At 43.9% G+C, this 25,872-nt stretch overlaps 1 protein-coding gene across 4 annotated transcripts in view; it reads left to right on the top strand.

Annotated features, from left to right (window-relative positions):
- The window catches only part of LOC117893195 (cyclin-dependent kinase 14), a 106,601-nt gene that overhangs the window by 8,197 nt on the left and 72,532 nt on the right, over positions 1-25,872 (top strand). For 3 of the 4 annotated variants that reach the window (XM_034799706.1, XM_034799705.1, XM_034799707.1), the window contains one exon: positions 16,659-16,724. The exons of the other annotated variant lie outside the window; for it this stretch is intronic. In XM_034799706.1, the coding sequence (XP_034655597.1) occupies positions 16,659-16,724 (66 nt within the window). The remainder of the gene's footprint in view (positions 1-16,658; positions 16,725-25,872) is intronic. 4 annotated transcript variants of the gene reach the window in all.

Raw genomic sequence — 25,872 nt, 5'->3', positions numbered from 1 at the left:
ACAATTTGCAACAACTGTGACCACTGTAAATGGCATTTGTATGCCCCCATCCACATGCCACACATGTCGTATCTCCCCCCGGACCTGGAGGTAGGGATTGGGGGCATGCCTCTATCTGTTGTGGGATGCAACCAAGTGATAACCGCAGCGGAACACGCATCAAATCGAACCGAAAATTCGCACGCTAGTGGACCCAATGCTACCGCAAAATGTGTGCCACATGCTACGTGGCAGACGAAAGAGAGAGACAGTTACTAGACTCCCACTCACTAGCAATTTCCCTACACCCGCTACCATTTTCCTAGCCATTTTCATTTGGTTTTTGTCTGTGTTTTCCACACCCGAAACATTTTGTGGTAATTTACCGCAATTTGTAAATATTTAATGAACATTAATTAAATGCAAATGTGCAATATTCCATCTCTCTCTGTCGCTCCCTGCCTCTGCCTCTGTCGGATGAGCTGGCAATTTAGTTTTTCACCGAGATCTCCCCCGGAATATTCTGTGTTTATATTTTATATTTATTTTTGGTTCGTTTTTTTCATTTAATTTTACTGCCACTTGCAGGACAGCAGCACACGAAAGAAATGAAAGGAAAGTCGAATAAAGAGAGGGAGAGAGGGAGTGGAAATGTAAGCAGAGTGTAAAGACTTAAGGATACCCATTAGTTTGGAGCTTCTGTTTAGTTTTGATGATTTGTGGCTGTTCCAAAGAGGAGTTTCTGCCCTCTAAAGGGGAGCTCGTGTTCCATTATCGTGTATGCCCCATTCTGTAGCAGCTATTACAGGGTAACCAAGAGCATACAAATAAAAGGCAAATGGCCAAAAGTGTAATGTGGAAATTTGTATCTTTTTCAATTTTTGCTTAAAGCAACACCCGTTGGTCCCGCCGCCTCGCAGCCTGCACTGTCCCATCTGTTGGCCCGTCCTTGGGCCTCTAACAGGTGTACTTGTGTGTGTGTGCACCAAAGGATCTTTCATCCTTTGGGCTTCAAAAAATAGACACACACACACATGTGGGCCAGCCGCTTTTCCTTTTGCGCCCAAATGTGCGTAAGAATTTTTATGAGCATTGCGTTTTATCCACTCGCATTTCCCTTTGGAATTTTTCCTCTAGCATTTTTTATGATTTTTGTACCTTTTTTTCTCTCTGTTTCTTTTGTAAAGTTGTTGTTGCAAATATTTGCCTGCTCTTTTTTTGTGCAAGGCAGCAAAACCATGTCTAACGCTTGATTGCGCTTTTCCCTCACCCTCGACTTTCCCAACAGAGCAGCAGACACGCCTCCGCCCACTCCCCCCATTCGGAAAGCCTATTATGCCATTTTCTGTTTGTTATTGTGTCTTCGTTTTACTTTAGTTTTTCCTCTTTCACCATTCTGGTTTGCCCATTTTTCTATTGTTTTTAGCTGGTGGTTTCGGATTCGGATTCGGCTTCTGTTTCTATTTTCTTGTTTTTTTGGTGTGTGTTTTTTCAGGGTGTGGAGATGTCCTTGGTCAACAGCAAAACCAAAAGTCTGGGCTTTGCTTGGCGGGGCTCTCCAGTTGGAAGAGTTTTACTCTGCACTGACATTAGAGGAAAGTTCCCTGTGACTGAACTTATTAAGAGAAACCCCAAAAGAATTTGCAGCATAAATTGTAAATTCATATTTTCCTAAAGTTCTGATAGAACGATTATTCTGATAGATTGAATTTTCATCTTTATCTCAGATTTATGTGCTAGTTCTTCCAACAATTTCCCCCCCAATTACAGACCAATTTTGGCTAAATTTAATGATAAATTTTAAGCCACTTCCATTGAGTGTTTTCCTTCCATGTTTATGGAGTTTTTCCCCCATTTCCAGAGACTGTTTCCCCTTATTTCTATAGAGTATTTGTGTAGGTGCGTATTTATTGACTCTCCCACCCACAACATTCAGTTTTTCACAGTTTTCAGTGTAGAAACAGGATGCTTTTGCTGCCTGTCTCTCTCCGGTTCTACAGCTGTCATCTGTAGGCTGTAATTTGTTTGCGGGTTTCCCCTGCTCCACCCACCCTTTTCCACATTATTCTCCTGCATGCCAACGTCTCCTTCTCCAGTCTGCTGGCACTTCTCCTGCTCCCCCCCGATGTCTTTCATTTTCCAGCCTTCAGTGCGTGGGCATCAGATGGCAACTTTTGCTTTCAGCTGCTTGTTGAAATAACAAAAGATACAAAAGCACTTGCCTGAGTATATCTATCTGTCTATGTGTCTGCCAGCGCATATCTTTGAGATATTTTTGGCTATCTTTTCGAGCTATTTTTAAACGCAGAAGCAGCGGCAGCAGGCAGCCAGCAGCAAGCCTCTTGTTTTCCAAACAAACACAAAAGATACAAAAATGATTTCTGTTTAATTGCCATGACAGACGAGACTTATCTTTCGGTGGGGGGTTTTATATTCGCTCGCTTTGCCTCAGCGACACGCGGCTCTAAAGTAGATAAAAGATACTGAGATACTTTTGACAGTTCGAGTTTTTTTTAATTAGCCATCATTAAGATGGCCTTACACAAAGTTCTGGAAGAAGCCAGCGGGTTGGGGTCGCAAATGGCTGTCAAAATTAGCAACAAGTTTCGCGGATAATGCGACAATTACTTGACCACAAAATGTGGCCGAAAGAAGGAAAATTTTAAAAGAGTTGGTGGCCAGTTGGTCGAAAGTAGAGACTGCAAAAGCTGTGGCCAAAAGCAGAGACTTTCGAAAGAGGTGGCCAAAAGTAGAGACTGTCAAAGAAGTGGCTAAAAAGAGTTGGCCACAAAATAAGAAGAAAAAAGAACAAATTTTAATCAACTTTATGAAAAGAGTTTTTGGCTTTTCTTTATAGCAAATCTCTGCCTTTACGTTCTACCCCTTCCTCCCTCACTCCCTCACTTCTTTTCTGACTTCTTTTCTCTCTTCTTTTATTTTCTTTATCTCTTTCTCTTGCTTTTGTGGCTCATTTATTTTCGTTGCTAATTTTTTGACATTTTTGCCGGACAAAAAAATGTTTGCGAGTATTATTAATACCCATCTCCAGAGGGTCTGTGGATTATTGGAAGATGTTTGTAAAGCAACAATGGAAGTATGTTTAAGACCCCGGATTATATCTTTTGATCTGTACTTTAGTTTTGATATAGATTTGAATGAATATTTGACTTGAGGAACGATAGTAAAAGTGTCATAAAGTTCGATAAAAAAATTGCTAAAATTCAATTTACTTTTGTATTGTATTGTCCTGAATGTATTTTCCATCATAGATGTATCTTCTATAGACACAAAGCATCTTTCAGGGTATCTTTCCCATCCTCAAGTTTCTATCCCTCTCTCTCGGTGGTGTGTGTGTGGGGTTTATTTTCTCTGTTTTGTGTTCTTTTCTGGCCACTTTTGTTAGCTTCTTAGTAGATATTTATTTGTGATTTGTATTTTGTGTATTTTTATGGGTCCGACACGACACGCGTTTTCTGCTTAAATTCACAAATTGACAGCCGGATTTGATGGCTTCGTTCATACATACTCACATATCGCATATCGTAGCTGTGTCTGTAGCTGTCTGTGGCTACATATGTACGTTCATCTATTGATATTTTCTCTTTTGATTTGTATCGCTTGGGTTTTTTTTTGCCTTACTTTTTGATGGGCCGTTTCGCAGTTGCTGCCATAAATTTTGCTTGATTTTCCTGCTAATTGACAGTCTCATGAGAGCCCGAGCAGAGCAGCGCAGCGCAGACCGGAGTGCTCAATTAATTTCGGTGGCAATTGCGGCACGTGTTGCATGAGGAGAGCCGGGTGCAGCAGCGGTGCTGTTGGCGTATACTTGATAATTGTTGACACTTGTCACACACGGCGCGAGTCATGATTGTCGCTTGCCAATGAGATCGGAATTGAGTCGCCTCGGTATAATGATATGGAAAAGGAAGCGCTGGTTTCTAATATTATATTGGAACCGTAAAAAATTAATTATTGTATGCTGCTAAATGGGGAATACAATGAATTATTATGACCCATTTTTATTCGCTTCTCCTGCATCCGCCTTCGCACATGCAGCCATGAATATTACACGGTCCGTAGCCGCAATAACTGCCAACTGCTTTGGGGCCATCGAGGCAACACCATTTAAAATAGGAAGGACAGCAATTGCTCGTGGGTGAGGCAGTTGCCTTCCCAGGAAGAACAGAGAGGAAAATAGCATTAGCTGTGCCTTGAAGAACATTATTTTATGTAGTTTACGGCTTGACTAGTAAGCGGAACTCTCGTTTGTAAACTGAATGTAAATTTGTGAGAGTGAAATTGATATTGGAAATAATATTAGCAGCGTGGCAAATGAGAAATTTCACAGCACTTAAAGCGTTGTAGTAGAGGCATTAATTCTGCCATCTTGCCAACGCCTAAAGAATGATGTTTAATCAAAAAAAGATTCTCTTCTCTCTGTTTTATTTGCGCTTTCGGCATCCTCCATCACAATTGCAACCGAATATATTACACTTTCCAACACCGCAATAGGTGCCCTCCAATTTAGTTCCGTCGAGGCACCACCATCCATTATATGTGGGACAGCAGCCCATGGTTGTGGGCTTGGCAGTTGCCATTATTTCATCAAGTGCAGCAGCTGGAATCTCACGCCGGCATTCACCTTGGCAATTGCAACCGAACAAATTGCATTCTCCTTTGCCGCAAAAGACGCCAACGACACGCCTTCCGTCCAGGCAAACTCCAGCCTTGTCATAGCAGCATTCTGCTAGCACATCTCTAAGCAGGAATAGGGGTGCCAATAGCAGTACGAATGCCTTGTGGTACATTATTTGGAGAGCAGGCGGATTGGAGCTTCACTGGCAAGCGGAACAGTCGTTTGTCAACTGATTTCAACACCTCAGCTCTGTGTCCAGCGTGTAAATGTAACTGCAAATAACATTAGGAGAATGCAAAATTAGGTGTGGAGTAGAATATACTTAAAGCATATTAAGGTTCCTATGCCGAAGAGACGTCTCGCTCTCAGCTCTCTTCCAGTTAGATTTTTCACTGAAAAACTACCCTTATATCACATTAAACTGGGTTATCTATTAATCCAATCCCTATCCGCAGTTCTTATGAACAGCAATGAAACTGTTAACGCTTTATCCAATAATAATTTCCAGAAAAACTGCCCCTTTGCATTCACTGTCCATTTGCCAACTCCCTTTCCTTCCCTGTCTTCTCAGTCTCTGCCTGTCTTCCCTGTCGCCTGCCCCTCTCCAGCTTCTGTCAGTTATGACTTGGTGCCATTGGTCTCGATTGCATAACCCACTTATTAATGGGTTTCTAAGTGTTCCGTCACGCGTTATGCGTTATGCTCTCTCCCCCCCCAGTTGGGGCCATCCATTCGATGGCATTGGCTGTCGCATGTTGTCATAGTCGCGACGTTGTGTGGCGAGACTGGCTGACATGTTAGCCCCATGACAAATGTAGAACATTCCATGCGTTCACTCTTTCCATGCTGGATGCATGGACGGACACTTGCCACACAATTATGGGGCGGGCTGCCACAAGGCGCCAAACAGCTTCAATTTGTCAATACGTTTCCATCATTGATTGGGAGCTGCTCTGCTTGGCAGTTTGCCCTGAAAGTTGATGAACTTTGGCACACACAGGCATAGAAATTCAGTGACCTCCACACAATAGACGCCGCTCCAAATAGACTTCCTGTGCTGCACACACACACACACACACACAATGACTCCAAAACTGTGCGGAAAACAATGACCGAGGGGAGGAGAAACTTTGAACTGAACTGTTTTGTTTGGCTGCAGAAACTCTCTGCTGATTGTGGGCTTAGTTTTAAAGTCACAATTTTCTTTTCATAAAAGTGAGTCGTCGTTTCGTTTGGCCTTTCAATGGAGGAAGTGGCAGAGTTGGGGCTTGGGCTGCTGCCACAACAATTGCGGCGTAAAAGCGTGAAAATGGTGCACACAAAAAGGTGAAGGAAAATGCCAGGTTGGCCACCGCAGGAAGGGGTCATGGAAAATTGTCACACAGGCTGGCAGCCAGGCAGGCAGGAACTTGAGCTCCAGAGTTCAGGAGACTCTGGGCTCTGGCTGGGGGAACAGGAACTGCTTTTGATATGAAAAGAACTTGCACAGTGGTTGGAAACTAATGAAAATGTCCTTAAATTATGGGTAATTCATGCATCTTGGCAACCCTGTCAACCGCCTCTTGGGACTGACTGTACCCGGCGACACTGTGGCTTGCAGTTTTTCTGTGTGTATGAGAACGGATGTTGCCGCTTGCAGTTTAGGTGCACTTGAGGAGTCCTCTGCCACATGCCACATGTGTGGGTGTGGGTGTGGGTGTTGGTGTTTCTGTGTGTGTGTGTGGCAAGCGCGTGTTTTGTATACTAAAAATGCTATACCTTTGGTCCAGCTACTGCCACTTGCCTCGTGCTGCCTGCCTGGCTCATGACTTGCTGCTGTGGCTGTGCCTTTTGTGTGTGATTTGAGTCCGAGGGCAAGGACCCAACAGACCTGCGTCGTCTTTTGCCAACCAACAAAAGGAGTATCCTTTTGGCTTTTCATATAACCATGCATATGTATGTATGTGTGTACTTGCCGCATTGTGTGGCATTAATTGAATTACTCTTGTGGCACAGAATTTTAATTTCATTTTTCACTCAAAAGCAGCACAGAATCCCAATCCCAATCCGAATGCGAATGTGAATGTGATTTTTATTTGATTTGATTATTCGGTTAGAATGGGAGAGAGAGAGATGGATAAGTAACTGTTCTGCACACATACACAGGTACATATGTGTGTGTGTCTCTTTTGGCTGCTTTGTCTGCAGATTTATGCATATATTTTTCGCATCTTTTTCTCGCTTTTTCTTTCGCATTTTTGTATTTAATTTATGCCAACTTGGTTTTTCGTTCTTTAGTCGCTCTGCGTGTGTGAAAGGTGTTTCTGTGCTGATAAGAAACCTAATCGAACATTGAATAATTATCGTATAACATTCATAGACATTTTTTATTGAATTTGAAATAGGAATTTCGTTCTTTATTGGCTAGCAAAAGATGCGACAGGTTTCAGGGGAATTCCCAATTATTCGATTGATTGCGAGATGAAAGAGAACCAACCCAAAATCCCACATAAAGAATTTTGGTGTCTGCTAGAGCTTAAAATAATAAACACCAAAGTAGTGTCTACCCTTAAGCTTTGCAGTTTGTTAACCTCTTGTTACCTGTCTCAAAGCATGCCCCACAATTTATGCCATTTACGTGAATGGAAACCCCAATAAATGTCCAACCCACAGTGTTGCATGGAGGGCAAACCGAATAACTAAAAACGAACTAGAAAATAATCCAAAATACTCGCAAAGTAATCCCCAAACAAAGCTGCCATGGATTGTGTTGCCGAAAACTTTCTTTGTAAGCCATACAAATACTGTCACCCCCCCACTGCTGCCCCCTGCTACGCTCTCCTGCACAGGACTCCTACTAATTGATGGACAGGACAGACTGAAACGGGTTGTTGTTTGACTTTGCGGCTGCAACACTAAGCTCTAACGAGGTTTTACAGGGAGAGTCAAGTGCCAAAGCATTTGACACACTGCAAAGGAGTTGAATGAAACGAAGGTTTAACACCTTCACAATTGCAGCCTATAATATCACATGATCCCACACCGCAATAGGCGCCAACTGGTCTAGCTCCATCGAGGCACCACCAGCCCTGCTAAGTGGGGCAGCAACCGCTGTTCGTTGGCCTAGAAGTTGCCATAAGATCGGCAAGATCCGGCGGCGGAGTGCCATGATTTCTGCATCCTCCTTCGCCTTTGACTTTGGTTCCATCTTCGCAAAATCCTCGCTTGTCAGGGCAGCATTCTGCTGTCACATCTCAAAGGAAGAACAGGTTGGCCATTGGAAGTGCGAATGCCTCATGGTACATAATTTTGATAGCAGTATCAATAGTTAGCTGTGCCACACGGCGCACTCGTTTGACAGCTGATTTCATAACCGAAATGCAGCAGAGAAAATTTCATTATCGATGCTGGCTTAGTGGGGAATCCATTAGGGAGCGTGGCAACTGAGAATTGAGAACTGTATTGAGCTGAACAGCTGCTAGACTAAAGCAGAGTTTATTTATTAAACATCAACCGTCTTTTTTGGGCTTGTATCGTCTGCATCCTCCTTCACAATTGCAGCCGAAAATATTGCAAGGACCCACGCCGCAATAATGGCCAAGGACAGCAGTTCTGTCCATGCACCAACCCGCCAGATGGGGGCAGCAGCCCTGAACAATGGGCTTGCGAGTTGCAGCAAGTGCATGAAGTTTCTCATAAGAAATCAGATCATTGACTTCGCCCCTGCATCCTCTTTCACAATTGCAGCCGAAAATGTTGCAGGGTCCGACACCGCAGTAGGAGCCTTTCACTTTAGTTCCGTCCCAGCAACTTCCTTTTATTGAAGGACAGCATTCGGCCGTGACATCTCGGAGAAAGCAAAGGGCGGTCAGGAGCAGTACGTATGCCTGGTAGTGCATCATATGTAGGATTGGTTTAAGGAGAGGCTTGAGTGCTACACGGCACACTTGTTTCTAGACTGCTCTCAGATTCGCGCTGAGCTTCAAGGTGGATTATAATTCACAGAAAATGGAATTAGGAGCATGCCAAATGAGTTCCTCAGGTGTAAAAAGTTTAACCAAAGAAAGACCAAAATATAAAACGAATATTTCTGATTTTTGAACAAGGAAATGTTTACTTGTCTCTGCATCCTCCATCACAATTGCATCCAAAAATATAACAAGGTCCGTAGCCGCAATACTGGCCTTTGACTTTGGTGCCATCCAAGCAAATTCCTACGACGTGATTGCTGCTGCCGTCGCATCTTTGAGGACAAATAAAGGTGCCAATAGCAGTACGTACATATGCCTTGAGGTACATCAATTAAAGTGCAGGAGGAAAGACTACTAGACTGACACACGGAACACTCGCTGGCAAACTGAACTTAGAATCGTATTCGTAAACTTCATTCCATTCCATGGCAAATCCACTTGATGGAGCACATCAAATGAGATTTTCTCATACTTTTAGAGTGAAAAATCTTTTTTTTTATTTTTGGCCAGGCAAACCTGGAACTAAAACGTAACTACCCTGCAGCATACCCTTTGAAAAACTGTCCTCCAGCTTTGACTTTTGCACTTGTGTAGTAGATTTGTAGCACAAAGCTCTTGGACACCGTGTGGACACCACATGGGGCATCCCAGCAGAGGTATTTTTTGGCAGCATTCGGCAAGGGTTAAAGAGGTTGAAAGGGGAAAGTGTCTCCAGCTGTCTGGGTGTCTGCTTGTCTGCACATCTTTTGTTGTGCTTCAAATATTTAATTCAATTTATATTTTCTCTCTTCTCACTTTTCCTTTTCTTTTTGTGTTTCAATTAGAATTTCAGATAAGTCCCCGACTCTACATCGAGAGGAGTGTCACCGGACCCTACCCCCCGCTGACCTTTGGGCGGTGTCTAGCTTTTCCATTTCCCTGCCAATTCCCCATTTCTGTTTAGATTTTCCTCTGGCTTTTACAGAGAGAACATTAAACTTTGTTGAGGCTCTCCCGACCGTTCCTGTGTCCATGGAATTAGTGCAAACAGACGCATAAATAACGAAACACCTAAGACTTTTCGAATGCCCCATGCCACAAGCCCAATGTGTAACGAAAATGGGGCACGATGGTGGGTGGGGCGCTGCTTGCTGTCTGTGGTGCTAATATCTGCTGTGGTGGCAAGCATTAAATGCAAATCTCCCTTCGCATTGATATGCTAAGCAGATGCGTCTGTGTCTGGTGCGCACTCATTCCAAGAGGCACGGGGCATGTGGCACTGTGTGGCAGCCACACACACACATTCGACTGATTTAGATGGGGATTTAGATCTTTAGACATTCGGGTTTCGGTCTTGCGGTGCTATGCATATTGCATTTTTAGTGGAAAATAATAATAATAATCTTTGATTTGGGTAGGAAAAAGTGCCAAGAAATTTGGAATGTTAATCGAATTATTGATTTACATGAGATTTTCAGGTATCTAAAAGATAAAGAAAGAGAAAATGTGCACAATAAATGCAGATTTTGCGACTTGGAATTATTTATGGGAATATCTATCCACCATTTGGTATGAAAATTTACGATTAAATCTGTCTGCCGTCAAGGTTATTAGTAATCAGATAAAATACTGATATTCATAGTCAAATATGTGACAAATTACAGACAAATTAATTACGTATTCCGATATGTATCAAATCCAATTGAATTTTTCTCTGTTTCCACAGCTAACACTACTCATAGCCCATCCCAGGCCCAACCCTAGCCGCTATTCCATCCACAACTCCTTCATTTCACACTCTCCCTCAAAACATTCAAGAAAACATTCCCCAAGAACCACTTTTCGCACATGCCTACTGCATAAATTACTCATCATCTGTGCCTCTTCCCATTGGAATTTCCACGGATTTCCCATTGCTGCTTGCTGTCCCCGCTGCTCCCAAAATATGGGATTCGTGTTATAATTCTTGGATTTTGGCCAACGAATGTGTGAAAATAGACAAAACTTATGCTCCGCATTGGAATTTCTGTTTCTGTTTGTTTTCCTTGATTTTTTGCCCACTTTCCCACTTGTTTTTTATGTGTATTTTTAAAACATTTTACGAAATGTGCAAAGTTCTGTGGAGTGGAGGAGTTTTGCTTGTGCCAGGCTACTGGCTACTGCTGCTGCTTGATTTTCCTGGCCAATTTCCCGACGACCATCGAGTCAAGTGGCACGAGGACCAGGAAGTTTCCTCCGTCATTAGCTCCGGCCAATTGAAAAGTTTTTCCAGTCTTTTTGTGTGCGCAAATTTTGCCTCCAATGATGACCCAAATAATGAACCTAGCGGCGGGAGATACGAAGAGAAGAAAATCTGCTTTTCTGTCGCTCAATTGAGTCAAATTTAGTGGGAAAAACTAAGAAACTGCCAGAGTGGCAGAGCGGGGTCGTTGGAGGAACTCTGGGTGAGACGTAGATTTCCACACAATTTAATTAAATTATGAGAAGTCGGTTTGAAGTTGACAAGAACTTAAGTTGATATCGAAAATGTTGTAGAGGAAATTAGGAATGCAATTTTGTGGAAATATCTGGGGGTAGAGAAAGACAAAGGAATTGTTTCAAGAAGATTCAAAGTAAAAGGAATTCGATTAACATTAAAATCTTTCAATAAGGTAAAGTGATTCTAAGGGAATTTCTAAGAGAAGCAGAAGAAATATTCTAAGAAAATATTCTACTCAGAGAAACTGTTCTGTAAATCGTATAAATGGAAAATCTGATTCGTTCGCTCAAGAAATACCTTAAAAATAATCCCTTTAGAGAGTACAATTTCCTTTTTGTTTGTGTTTAAACTAAAACTTGGCTCAAACTTTCAGCAAATGTTCCAGTTTTCATCATTTTCAGATCCATTAAAATTCTATTATAATTATTACAAAGAATGCCCCGTCCCCAGAAAGGAAGCCACCCAATAGATTTGCCATTTACCTTGCTGCCTGGGGGGCAACCTGTTTCTCCGTCTTCCTTTCAGTGGCGTATCCCCATCCCCTCCTCTTCTTTTACCTTATATTTCTCCTGCTCTTTACCTGTGGGGCTTCCATTCTGTGGCGCCTCCTCCTGCCACTATTATCCCCCAGTTTAATGTCAGGCCAAGGCAATTATTAATTCTAATAAAGCGTCCTTCGAAGGTACATAGATGCCTCCTGCCATTCCAACCCATGCCTGCCTGCCCGCCTGCCCCCCCGTCTTCCCCCTTGAAACCTCACGCTAATGATATAATTTTTCTTCAGTTAACTAATTGAATACATTTGCTAAAAGACGAAGGAGAAGGCGTTTCCAAACGGGGAGTGGCACGGGAACGGGCACGGTGTGGCTCTATCTGTTGTCAGAGAGCGTGGAGCATAGGGCGAGGGGTAACAGGGGAAAACACATGGCAAACGGGCGAACACACACAAAATGGCAACAAAGATTGTTAATAATGGGAAACAAGCGTAGCTACTGAAGTTTCCACTCTCCATGCCACTTGAGCGTGTTCGACAGGAGAAGAAGATGCCCCAGCCAGATGCCTCCCCCTTTTGCTGGGCGAAGTCGTAGAAGAAGTTAATTTGCAGAGACGGGCGCACGCAAGACGGGGGGCCAAGATGAGCACTAAAAACGGGGCAGAGTGCTGCGCGCAGGTTGTTGGTGGGGCATGCCACACACCAGGAGGAGCTGAGGCAAAAACCTAAGACAGAGACGAGCACACAAAACGACATTCCCGTGGCAAATGAGTCAGAGAGGGAGGGAGGGAGGAAGAGCGAGAGGCAAGTGTAAGTCGGTGGCAGGAGCCAGAAGGTTGGGATGGATGGTGCGGATTTTGGGTGGGAAGGGGAGACTGAACGCATTACAAATTCCATTACTTTGAGCAGCGAACATGACCTGATTTTTGTGTATATGTATCTGTGTGCAGTATCTGTGTGCGTGAGTGTAGTGTATCTGCGTGTCCAAGTGTGGGTGCAAGATTCTGCGGGAAGGAAATTAGGCAGCCAGCAGCCCCCAAAAAAAGAAGGAGGAATAAAGACAAGAAGCGGCAACGCTGATGGCAACAGACTGCACAAGAAGGTTTACACAGAAAGAAAACTAGAGAGAAATCTCCAAGGTTAAATATTATTTAACTTCAAGAAGATTATTGTGTGCCAGCGAGGGAGAGCGTGGAGCCGGCTTCTGTATTTGCACTGTGTATGGGCTGCCTGCCGGTGCAATCGCAGTTATTGTCTTATCTCTTGATCTTTGTTTCATCTGCCTACCTACGAACTTCGCTGCTTTGCTTGCACGCAATAACTGCACACTCTCCCATTTGCTTACTTCCATTGCTGTCAGCAATGCCGCTCTCTTGTGCTTTTTTCGTCTATCGCTCTCTCAATAGCAAGAACAACAACAATGCGCCACCCACCCTCAGCTGTTTACGTTTGCGAGCGAACCGCTCCGCCGGCTCTTGCATTGTGAGTTGGCGTTGCTGTTGTTTTTGTGATCTCTCGATCGTGTTTGCGGCTGCACTTTATTTCCGAACTTTGCAATAACAACTCTGGCAATTACTTCTCCTCTGCTTGCCATTGCGCTCTCTCAGCAAGAACTTAAAATGCGACATGATCAATCATGCACTACGCTGTTGCAGTGGGAAGGCAGTGGCACTTTAGGTAAGGGAATTCTTTGCTGTTTAAGAAAGTAACTGCCCTCCAAGAAGAGTAGGGGAGGGTCATGATGGAGCTGTGGGCAGGCAGATCTTGGCACAACTTGAGCTTAGCAATTGTATGTTTTTCCTTCCTTCCTCTAAAATTTGTTATTCAATTGTAGTTACTTTTCATTCTGTTTTTCTCCCAGTGCTTTGTTGTGTGCGTGCGTGCATATTTGAGACACGTATTGGGCTGAGCTTCTCACTCCCTCTCCCCATCTCTCCTCTCTCTCTCTCAGTGGTGCTCACGCCTTCACGCTGCTGTTGGTGCTCCCCTCGCCTACTTCCCCGCTTTTGGGCTTCCTTCTGCCTCTACCTCTCCCTCTCCCTCTCCCTCCTTTTAGCCATCATCTCCTTCGTTTCGGCCACTTGTCGAGTCACGTAGCAAAAAGTTTTAAGCATTGGCACTTGCGACGTGCAATGGCTGCCATGCCTCCTCCTCCCATGCCTCCTCCCCTCTCTCCATCTGTTGGGCACTATCCATCGTACTCTTTCCTTTGGCACATCACTCTCTCCCTGTGTCTCCTCCCTCCCTTGCTGCTGCCCATCTTTGGGGCTATCGCAAGGCAATAAATTAACAAAAATGAATGGATCCATGGGGTTGGGGGCATTCACTCGAGTGGCTTCCACATATACACACAACTCAATCTGCCACATCCTGGCCCCCCTTTTCATGAGTCTTGTAAATAAGTAGAGTAGGCCTCTCAGTACGTAGAGCGAGGGGGGTGGGGTGTGCTGCAGAGTGCACTGGGTTATTGGCGCACTTTTATGACCAGCACAAAAGTTGCTTGTCGCACGATTTCTGTCGCCTTTCTCATGCCTCATTTGGTGCTGCTCTCGACCTTTGCCACCCTGCCACCCACTCTCGCCTCTCTTTCACTCTCGCTCTATCTTTCCCTCTCCCTTTCTGCCTTTCTGTGGCACTCTCTTATCGTTGTGCTCCATTTTTGCAGGACATTTTCACAATGAAAAGTGTCACAAGTTGGGCAGATGGGCGGGCGGATATCTGAGGGGCCCCAGAAGGCAACTGCTGCTGCTTGGGTTCAAAGTGCACTTTATTCAATTAAAAATATCGAGAGAGGGGCCGGCTGAAAGAGACATTGGTATAAGAGAGACGAAAGGGAAAGGGAAAGGGGAGGATGCGCTTGGACATGCAAACTGTTGTAAATGTTTGCCCAAAGGCAAATTGTCCAACCAATTATGATTGTCATGAAGGAGGAAGGTAGGTAAGGGAAAGGGCAGAAGGAGGAGGGAGGCTACAGTGCATGAAATTGGCAGGGGGTACAGTGGGGCATGGGGGGAGGTATAAGTGGTCTTGCGATTGAGGTAAATGTTAAAGGTTTTACGGATTGTGGGTCGATTGTGGCCCTGTTGCAATGAGAGACACACTGACACAGTTTTCTTTCGTGTGCAGCTTAAGGAAAATTAAGAAATGCGAAGCAAAAATGGGAAGAAATGCTTTAAGGGAAGATTAAACTGGACTTAGAAATAGCTAACAAAATGTACTTAAACTACGAATTTTTAGGCTTCAAACTTTAAGTTTTATTTTCGTTTCTTGTCAAAAGTTTTCCCAAAAAATATCTAGAAATATTCCATGGAAATATGAATTGGTTTAATGAGATTTGCAACAAGTGCCGCATGAGGTTTACATCGCCCAGGGACACTGAACTCAAGAGTGAGGCATACAATACCATTCATAGAAGAGATTCCGCTGCCACAAAAGGAGATTGCTGGTGGAAGGTGCCCATTTTTCTGTTGCTTTTTGGCTGCGTTATCACCATTTTATTGGCATGCAGCTTCCTGTGTGAATATTTAGCGTGGAAAATGAAGAACTTCGAGGTGCCCGATTTAGCTTCCGATGTTTGCGATTTCGAAGGAGCCAAACGGTGCGAGGAGCCGCCCATGAGACCCACAACTGATGTGAAAGAGCCTGAGAAAGAGAAGAATAAAATCTGTTCTTGTTGTAAATGAGAATTAAAGTTAAGGAAATTAAAGCTAAAACAAAGCTCAAACCCTCTGCGTTATCGCTCCTTTTAGGTATCTGTGGTAAATTGTGTCAGGGACAAGCTTTATCTGTCCTGAAAATCCTTTTTATAACTAAGAAAAGAAACACTAAAACTTCGACTAGCAAAAGTCTGCAACTCCGCAAAGTATCTGCCACAGCAACTTGCATCTTTTGCATCTGCTTCTCTTGTTTCCTCTGTCTGTTAATTAATATTGAAAAAGAAACCCACAAAATAAAGTTTAGTCATGCAACACACGACTTGCAGCAGCAGCACCAGCACCAGCACTTCTCTTGCCTCATCTAACCTTCAGCTCCATTTCAGGCCCACAGAGCAGACTGCAAAGAAAGAGTCTCGAAGAAGCTATTGGAGTTTGGTGGAGCTTCCTTCGTGCATCAATTAGTGGTTTCATGTTTGCGGATGACAGGCAAAAGTTGCACTCAACAGATTTACACGTACTGTATATCAGAGATAGCTTCCTCTCTGCGCTGCATGCATGTTGCATGCTGCATGCTGCACGCTGGCACTCAAGGATTATACATTTTATGCGCCCCGTCTGTCGTTCATCAACGTCTTGGCTCTGTGTGTGCTCTGTCTTCATCTTTGGGTTTTCTTTTGCCGCTTTTGGTGTGTGTGTTTTTGTTTGGTTGCCTTTTCTTTTGGGTTCTTTTGCCACCTGGTGTGGCACAGACACGAGTGAGTGTCAAATGAGTAATGCAAATTGCAATCCACAGCTCCAAAGGATCTTCCGCTACTCCACCAAAAAGGAGTCTCGTCTCTCTGGCTGCAGCAGCAGCAGGTAACCTGTCAGACATTTGCATTTGTCCCTGCACTGCTCTGACTTTGGTTCTGTTTCGGTTTCAATTGCAGTTCTCTCTTCAGTTAGTTAGTCACTCACTTTGTAGGGGCAGACAGGAACAGGCAGGGGCTGGGGCTGGCAGCAGCGTTTTGCAGCTGTCATGCATATGGAAGTAGGTCGTAAATCTCTGCCACTTTTGGGGGCTTATGCCACGCCACGCCACGCCAAGCCAAGCCAAGCAGTTGTTGCAACTGCCTTTGCATATTTGATGAGTGAATGGAGAGAGGGCGGAGAGGGGGCCGTATCGTGTGATTAATAACTGCAAATTGCCATAGTACTCCTCCTCCGAGCGCCTCGCATGATACACACGTGGAAATGGCATTGGGAAAACTGTGAAAATTATGTGTGGGGCTGTGCTTGGGTGGTGTCATAACTAAGGGAATGATTTCTGATGCGCTTTCTGTTGGAAAATTGTGCTATAAAATGAGGCTTTTTGTCGCACTTTGAAACTAATTTTGGATGTGCTTTTTGGTGTTTTGGAACCACAAGAAATTCTGAAATCTTTACTATATTTTAAGCCACATTTTGCCGAGTTACATTACTAATTTTCTCTAATTTCTCCTTGCAGGTAAGTTCCGCTTTTGGTCAAAGTCCAGCCCGCCTTCAACGAGCAGCACACCACATCCCACTTCTGGTAAGCCTTTTCATTTCCCCATTTCAATCCCCCCCATTGTCAAGGACAAACATAACTGAAAACATGCCAGAGAACATGAGAACCATAAGGCACCATATGACAGACAATCTCTGGCCATAACCAACAGACAGTCGTGTGGCAGTCAACAAACGCATTAATGTGGCCCCATTTATAACTCGCCTAAAATGTCCCTCATTGTAGCTGTCTGTCTCTCTCTCTCTCTCTCTTACTGTCTGTCTCTCGCTCTCACTGGCATTGAAAAAAACTTTCATTATGACATTTTATTGTCCTGGCCGCTGCCATTTGTGCCTGTGCCTCTTCTGTGCCTGCTGCTGCTGCTGTTGCTGCTTCCACAGAGAGTAGACAATGACAATGATGATGGCAAATGCTTGACGACCGCCAGACCGAAGCCATCATCGGGTGGCAGGCAGGCGGACAGCCTCTGTGTGGCATGCGACATCCTTGGCAATGTCAAATGTCTCCCCCCCGTTCCGTTTTTAGGGGTAGGCAGCCGGCGGTGGCAGGACATCAAAAACAACTAGAAAATGGTGTTCCTGTTGTTTTTCCAGAGCGCCACCAAAAAACACCAACAACAGGCAAAGTTTTCCGGACGCCCACTCTATCTTGCCGTCTCTCTCTTGCTCTCTGTCCCGCTGCTTTGTCGCTCTTTCTCCTCTGTTTTGTTTGGGTTTCTCCGTCGCTCTGGTTTCTGGTTTCTCTGTTCACTTTGATGGCCTGACAATGGCGTTGATAATTATTATTAGTTTTATTTTATAGAACTTTTACAGTAGTTCGGGGAGTCGTCTATGTCTAATGCGCCCTTTGAGAGAGCTGTTGAAACAGTCAGACAGAGAGGGAGAGAGAGAGAGAGAGAAAGCCAAGGAAGCTATGCTAATGGCACAGACAACACTCTACAATTTTCTGTGTATTTTGTTGTTGAAGAGTTTACATAATATAATTTGTTTATTTTTTATGCAAAACTTTGTCATTTCTCTTTGTTGGAAATTGACAAATGATTTTTGTTGTTTTTTTTTGTTGATTTCGCTAATTAAAGGAACATTTTCAACCAAATGTAAAGTGCAAAAGTTTTGAGAGGCATCAAGAAAGAAAAACAAAGACGAAGAATGAGAAATATGAGAGAGAATTTGTGGGATATAAGAAGAGGGACAAAAAGTGTAGATAAAAGACTGCAAGGAGAAGGAAAACGAGGACAAATCTTGTCAGAAAACAATGAGGGAAGATGTATTGAGACAAATTTTGAGACAGACAATGAAATAAGTAAGGAAAATGTAGAGATTTTGATTTACAATTTATTTGGCCAGAAAGAAAGTGAAATTTTGAGAATGGAGGATAAATTGTAGCTAAAAGAAGGGAGAGAATTGCAACATCAGGATTATAGTTTCAATCTGCCCCATGATTACCTTCCGACATTTACTGACTGTTCATGACAGAATTCCTCTCAATTTAAATGTTCCTGGGCTTTCTCTTAAACTTATTTGATTGGTTTCAGTGCAATAGTTTTGTTCAATTGTAGAACTTCCCCTAAAGCGTGTTCCCCGTTCAGGTATTCCCCCGCCCCTGTGTTAATCGTTAACAATTCTAAAAGTTTTTCTTATGTTGTTTTTCCGCCCATCCGCAAACAAAAGCAAATGCAATGATCCCACAAAACAAATCTTCGCGGAGAAGCTTTTCTTTTTCTCTTTTCCCTTCCGACTTTCAACTTTGGCTTTTGAACGTTGGAACTTTGCTTGTTATTTGAGGCAAAATGTAATGGAAAATGTAAGAAAAAAATATACAAAGTTTTGCGCAAGAATATACAAAAACGAAAGGGGGGAAACACTTTTCTTTCTCTGTCTCCAGTTCGCTGTGAAACCTGCTCAATGTTCTCCCTCTCCCTCTCTCTCGTTCTTCCTACTTCCCTGTAAAACTTCTGAATCTTTTATGTGTGGTGTGCGTGTGTTTGCGTCTTAATTAAATAAAATGCAATTTAAAACCGTTGATTGTGCAAACCCCCCACCCCCACCCCCCACTCGAAGCCAAACCCCCCTAACAACCTGAAAAACAACACCCATGGCAAATGGCAGCCATAAGGATGCAAGTTAAAGGCGGAGCAGGACAGCGGCAGGGCCGTGTAGGAAGTGGTTTTTCCCTTCTTGGCAGCAAACTCTTGAGATGGCAACGCTGCTGGTGCCGGTATGGCACCGCTCACACATGAGCTGATTATGTGGCATGCCACACCGCCTACTTTTGCCTACTTGCTTCTTGCTGCTCCTATTTCCCATTGCCATTCCTGCGGCAAAAGCCCTACCTAACGCCCATTGAAAGACACTCCCCTCCCCGCCTGTAATCCACCGCTCGCTCTATGCACATTACTCTCTGCTTACACCCATTATATCCCCGCTCTCTCACTCTGCCTCTCCCGCTCTGCCGCTCTGCCGCTCTCTCGCTCCCCAGCGAATGTCTTAAGCAACTTGCGCGGTCGTTTAACTTTTGCGACGGCGATTAAATTTCCAAGTTCTTGGACTCAGACAGCCTCCTCCTCCGCCTCTCTGTTTCTCCTTCTAGACTGCTCTTTCCTCTTCTTATTCTTATCATGTGTTTACTACACTGTGAAAAGAGAAAGAATAAGCAGGGTGGAAAGAGTGGAACAAGTGGGGGGAAAGAGTGGAACAAGTGGGGGAAGAAAGAGTGGAACAAGTGCTGTAAAGAAGGACAAGTGGAAGGAGAAGGAGGAGGTGGGGAGTCGGGGAGACATGAGGAATGAATAAAAAGCCCAAAAGAATGAATCAAGAAGAATGGCACATAAGCGCATTAATTGAATTGTAATTGCAGCCAGAGCTCGCTTTTCGCGCTCCCACTCGCTCCTGCAGCTCCACCTCGTTCTCTCCCTCTCCCTCTCCCTCGCTCTCTCTCTGTCTCTTGCTCTTGCCGTGAAGTGTTTGTCGCCGATTTGGAATTGAAATCAAGGCGGAATGAGAGTCGCCCGCAGCAGGCTGGCTGCTGCCTGCCACTCCAACTGGTTTACCCACATAGTGCACATAGAAGTAGAGAGAGACACAGAGGAAGACAAGACACAGCTGCAGCTGCGTACCGCCTGCATTGGTACCCCTTAAACCACCTTTTTTTGTTGCGCTGCACCCTGCCTGCCTGCCCCACTGTTGCCCCCCTGCCTGACAGTCTCTAAATTTATCCTCCAACTCCATGGAAATTGTGAGTTTTCCAAGCTGTGTGGCAGCCCAGCAGCAGCCAGCAGTTGGAGCGGAGCATGCCAAGCATTTGGCCAATGCAGTTGCTGATTTGTGATTTACAGGGTATGCCCGCTTGTGGGGTATGCAGAAATGTTAGAAAACTTTGGAAATTTAATACGTGAAAATTTCTACAATTTAAATGGAAGCTTTTGCAAATTTTGGGTATTTTATAGAAACTTTTTGAGTGTTTTTCTCTCTCCAGAAATAACTTTAAATTCCCTCAAAATCTTCAGAGCTCTCCCCGCCAAAGGCTTACCCATTCTTTGTTCTGTTTATTTTACAGGGTATCCAAAAGGTTCTGCTCCCTCTAGCATTACGAATTGGTGGGCACTCGGTGGCATTCCACAGCACTTGTTTTCTGTTCTGCTGTTGTTCTCGCTCTTGTTTCGCGTCCGCTCTCTCTCTCTCTCTCAGTTCTCTTTGGTGCTTGTTCTTTGGTTTGTTGTTTCTATATGTGTGTGTGCGTGTGTGGCATGCAACATTGGCTTGATGGTTGGGTTGATGTGCCCACGGGCAGTCCAGTCCAGGCGATTCCCCCCCGCTCTGCCCTGTTGTTCTGTTCTGTAACTGGCTTAAAGGACGCTGAAGGTGAACAACAAATGCAATGGAAACTGGTTTTCCTCTCCGCCTGCCTCTGCTCCCCTCTTGTGGCAGCAGCAGCAACATTGTTGCAGTTGCATTCACTGATTAGAACGTGGCAGGTTAAGCAATGCCCCTGTGGCAAGGGTTCCCCTTCCTCCTGTCGCCCACTTCCGCCTCTTAGTTCTCCTCTGCTCTTCCGCCTGTGGGACAGATTACATAAATTCACGTCACTCATACGCCACGTGGGCACTGCTCTGCTCTGCTCTGCCCTCTGTCGGAACTCTGTTTGTGGTTTCAGCTCTTCAGGGTTCTGTTGGCTGTTCTCTGCTGCTGCTCATTGGAGTGTGAGGCATCGGGCATAAAGTGTTGCCTGCCCTGTGGCATGTGTCACGTTGCAGTTGTTAATTTTTTCCAGCTTTTTGCGTGTATTTTTCTTTGTTTTCATTTAGCGAATTTTTTGCTAACTTTCAAACCTTCCAGCACATGTTCCTCCAGGGTATCTTCAGCTTCGACTACCAGCAAAGCTTCACCCTTTTCTCCACGCTTTTCTTTTGGGTGTATCAATTTTCCTTCGCCTCCTTCTCGGCCTCCGGGTTCTCGGGGGTTCAATCAATTTATGACCTGCAACGCGAACCGCTCGCTGGTGCCGCACATTTGGCACATTACTCACGTGGTTTTATTGGCCATGCCACGCCCTGCCCTGCCGTGCACTGCCCCAACATTTAAGCCATTTAACCCTTTTGTGCGCCCGGGAGCGAGAGCGAGAGAGAGAGAGAGTGGGAAACTTTTTAATTTGCTGGCCTCCTCCTCCATGGGGATCTTCTCTTTACAGTTTTTATTTTGCATTTCCATCTTTGTTCTGCCTTCATTTGGTGCTTAATTTGTGGCTGCACTGTGGCTGCTTTTTCACTTACTTTTTGATTGGAAAATGGGAAAATGAAGCAACAATTTATTAGCCTTCTCTTGAGGATTGACTGACTGATTTCTGCTGCCGGAATTTATGTTCGAAATTTAATCAAGTTGAAGACTTGCTGCTTTGGCTTAATTTTCAATGATTTCTCAATAAGTTGCTGTACGAATTTTCATTCATAATTTCCCCCTGCCATCGCTGGTGATGTCATCAATGTTTGTTTAGCCACAATGTTGCCCACAGCTTAATTAAATCGGGAATCCAGCCAGCATTTGCCTTCCTGTGGTGCCTTGGATATCAATAATTTAATCAAAATCAAAACTTCTACGCGTCATTATGCATGTTTCTCCCTCTCCACTTCTGTCCCTTGCTCCCCTCGATTTCTCTGCTATTTAAGCCATCATTTCTCATATATTTCGGTTCGAGCAATCTTTCATTAATCAAAACGACAGGCAATTCCAAGAAAACTTGTGATAGCGAAGAGAGAGGAAGCTTGTGGTTTTAATGTGCAACGAATTCCAATTAAAAGTGGCCTCCAGAGCAGCAGATATTAGAGTTGGATAATGAGCAGCAGAACGAGAGAAAGACAGAGAGAGAGACATTCTCTGGAACGAGAGCATTTGTAGCATTTCGAAGTTAATAAATTGTACAAGAGAAATACATAATTTTTGCTGTAGAGAATTCGGATAAATCAACAGATGCAGCCCACGCCCACCCTCTTCCAAGAGTAATAAGTCGCTAGAAAGCAGATTTTCTACAGAATTTTCCACCAAGCAGTCCGATTTGTTGGCCACAAAAAGTTGCAGCTTCAATCGAAAAATAAACTAAAATGTGAAATGAAGAGGGAAAAAATGAGAGAGAAAAGGGGAAAATATTTGGAGAAAGAGATGAACAAAATACTTGGAGGAAAGAGATGGAAAAAAGAGGGTGAAAAGGAGAAAACAAAGAGGGGACGTAAATAGGAGCTTCCCTTAGAACCACCGGAAAAGGAAGTTCATTTTCTTGGCATCTCCTCCTGCCCGGTGCTTTCCCTTCAACTTTAGTTGTAAACTCCGAATTCTCGGGTCTTTTGTCTAATTATGCAAATTTTTATAGCCCCAAAACTTTACACTAAACAACCTCTTACACTACACTACACAGCACACTGCAGAAATGGCAGCGCAAATGCCAAGTTTACTCCTCAAATTAGTTTCTCTGCAAATTTGATTTTCGCAGGCAATTAAAATACATGGAAAATTCAAATTGAATAGAAAATTCAGTTTAAAGTTGTGCAAATTATGTTTGCTTGTCTAAAGAAATTATGGAAAATAGCTAAGAATATAGGAAAGCATTTTTGCAATGCAAACTTGTGGAGAAAATTGCATGGCAAATTACGTGTAGTTGGAGCAAATCCATTTTCGTGTTCGTTTTTTGTGGACTAAATTAAAATACTTGAGACAGGTACTAAAATGAATCCATTTTCCACACACCACAGAGTGGAGTTCTACTTTTGCTTTCATATCCAACCACTTTGGAGTTCTACCTGAATATTACCCCCATTTTTTAGGAGAGTTTTGCCCTCAAATTAGTTTCTAGTTTCCATGCAAATTATGCTGCCAATTGCTGCTGTGCAAACTATTCGTTGGATTTTGCCTATCGGTTTAGTTGTTGTTGCAGGCAATTAAAACACTTGAGACATTTTCCACACTTTCCATTAGATGTTCGGGGTGGAGGCGGGGTGTAGTTGAATGGCAAATGATTTCCGTTTTGTGCTTTTTATTCAAATTTCAAATTTGAATTTAAGTTCAATTGAAAAACACAGAGAGGGAGATAGAAATACACACACATGTTTGTGTGTGCCCTGCAACATAGCCCTCCGCTGCTGCTGCTGCTGCTGCCCTGTGCCCCTTCTGCTGCCCGCACATGTGGCCTCCATTAAATGCTTGTGCGTGCTGTTTGTTTGCTTTTAATTCTGTTTGGCTTTTGCGGGGGCTACCCTGTAATTTTTTGGAGTTTTGCCGGGTAGGTTTTGGGCTTGGAAAAGGGAAAGAAGAGAATCAGTGATTGACTAAACGATTGGAAGAAAGATATTGCTTCAGCATGATTATTTTAAAGTTTTTGTTAGCGTATAGGAAATAGCGTATATTGATAAAAACCATATAAAATAAATGAAAACGAGGTATCCCCCAGTCGCAATCCCTTTCTTTATGTTCCCGCAATTTGTTTTGGTTTCGTTTTTTTTTCGGCATGGCTATAAATTGGTTCCTTCCCACTCTCGCGCTCTCTCTCTCACATACTCTGTCTGAAGTGTGGAGAGAAGCGCAAAAGGTGGGGTGGAGCAGAAGAGATAGAAGAGCAGTGAGAGAGAGAGAGGCGGGGTAGACGCAGTTGATGACTCAAAATGTTTATAGACCTTTTTAGTGGAGAACGAACGGAACGCGCGAACGTTTTGCATTTTATGCGTTTTTTCGTTTGTTTGTTTTTGTGTTTTTTTTCTCTCCCTCTTTTGAAATAAAACTGCAGCAGCAGCAGCATCAGCATGGGAAGAGGAGGAAAGGCAGAGGAGAGGACAGACAGAGGGCATGATGTAGAATTGAATGAAAGTGAGACCGGAAGTGTGTGCTTCTCTCATTGTCGATTGTTCTGTGTGACTGTGGGACAGATGGATGGAGGGAGGGAGGGGGGCACTGAAAGTGGAAGCGATTCCGATTCCGCCAGTGCTTTGAAGAGAGACATGAGCCGGCGACCCAATGGTTCATGGTCGATTGGTTCATTTGGCAAATAAAAAGAGGGAAATGCCCGAGAGGGAAATGGCCGCTTGGAGCATCGCTGGAGAGTTCTCTGCGCTGTCTGCAAAGGAAATCGAAATGTGTGGATAATGCACATGCGGAATGTTTACGGCTTTATACAGTGAAAGGTGGCTGCTTCCTCGAGGGGCGGAGAGTGCTTTAATTAATGTTTAGAATTTGAGTTCTTTTGCAAGAGGGAAATTTATGTTCTTGACCAGACAAAGTTTGTTTATAGAACATTTATGGAAAGGAAGAGTTAATCATTAAATAATAAACCCAGCTCAATTCAATTGGAAAATGTTTACTCTAATTGGCTTATATTTGGTTGGTTTTCGCTTTAATCTCATTTAAATATCCATGCCACATAATAATTCAACAACCGTCGTAGCAGGAAATTGTACATTTCCTTCCGCATTTCCCATATCATAACCCATGCTCTCCCTCTCCGACAGCACAACCACATGCCCCTCTTTTAATGAAAAATGAACCGTATCCCTGTGAAAATAAAAACATTTTCCAGAGAACCAGCACACATCCCAGTGTCCCCATGAAAAGTGAACCATTTTGCGTACTCTGATGAAAATAAAACCATAACTAAACCACAGCAAAGCACACAAAAACAAACATTTAGCATATATTTATTATTTGTCTGACATGAACATGAATTATTACGATATTGTGGTGTGCAGAGCCAGAGGATGGCAGCAGCAGCAGCTCCCCCCTCAAAATGTGGCCTGTGACCCTTAATCCATCTCATTAGCAAAAATACAGCAGAGTGGGAGATGGTTGGAGATACAGATACGAAGAGGCAGGAGATGGGCACAGCTGCAGATGCGGAGAGGGAGAAGTTGGTCACCGATATCCAGGGAAATGGAGAGGGAAAAAGTCTGCGAAAGTTTGACCGAAAATCCCATGAATAAGTTGTTTAATAAAATGTTTGATGGCTTAAGGGGTTGAAGGGGGAACTACGTAAATGCACTTCCACACATCTTACTTTCAGCACTCTAATATTGCATCTCTCTCTCTCTCTCTCTCACTGCTGCTGCATCTCGCTGTCTCTCTTGCTTGTGGCCCAATTTCTCAGTTATTTTCGTAGTTATTTAACTTTATTGATTTTATGGGCACCACATCCTCCTGCCACACACACACACACACACATGGAAGCCAAGAGGATCAGAGCAGCTCTGTTTCGAAATGTTTTCATTAGCCAAACTTTGATTACATTCTAAGCTTCGGTTCAGTTCGGCCTCCGCACTCCCCCAGCCACTGTGCCCCATATCCCTTACATAAGTTCCACTTCCCATGGCATAAACTTTTTTTTTTGGGCACATTTATTATTTAAATGATTTTATGTGTGCTTGCCTCCACATGTGGCACACGGCCTACTGCTCTTTTTTTGGGGTAGCCATGGGCCATGGAAGGGATGGGTATGAATGGATGGTTAGTCACTTCAAAAGTCAATTAAGCTATGGACACGCCCACACACACACACACACACACACACAATATTGATGGCCTTCTATGGGCAGAAATGGATTTTTGGTCTGGGAGACCATGTTAATCCTTTTCGAATTTAAATAAAGTTTTACCTGATTTTGGAAGGTTTGTTCGAAAGGCGGGGGAGCTGTCCAAAGCTAGCC

This window comes from Drosophila subobscura, chromosome J (genome assembly GCF_008121235.1).
Source record: "Drosophila subobscura isolate 14011-0131.10 chromosome J, UCBerk_Dsub_1.0, whole genome shotgun sequence".
Lineage (NCBI taxonomy): Eukaryota > Metazoa > Arthropoda > Insecta > Diptera > Drosophilidae > Drosophila > Drosophila subobscura.
This window is presented reverse-complemented; position numbering and strand designations above follow the sequence as displayed.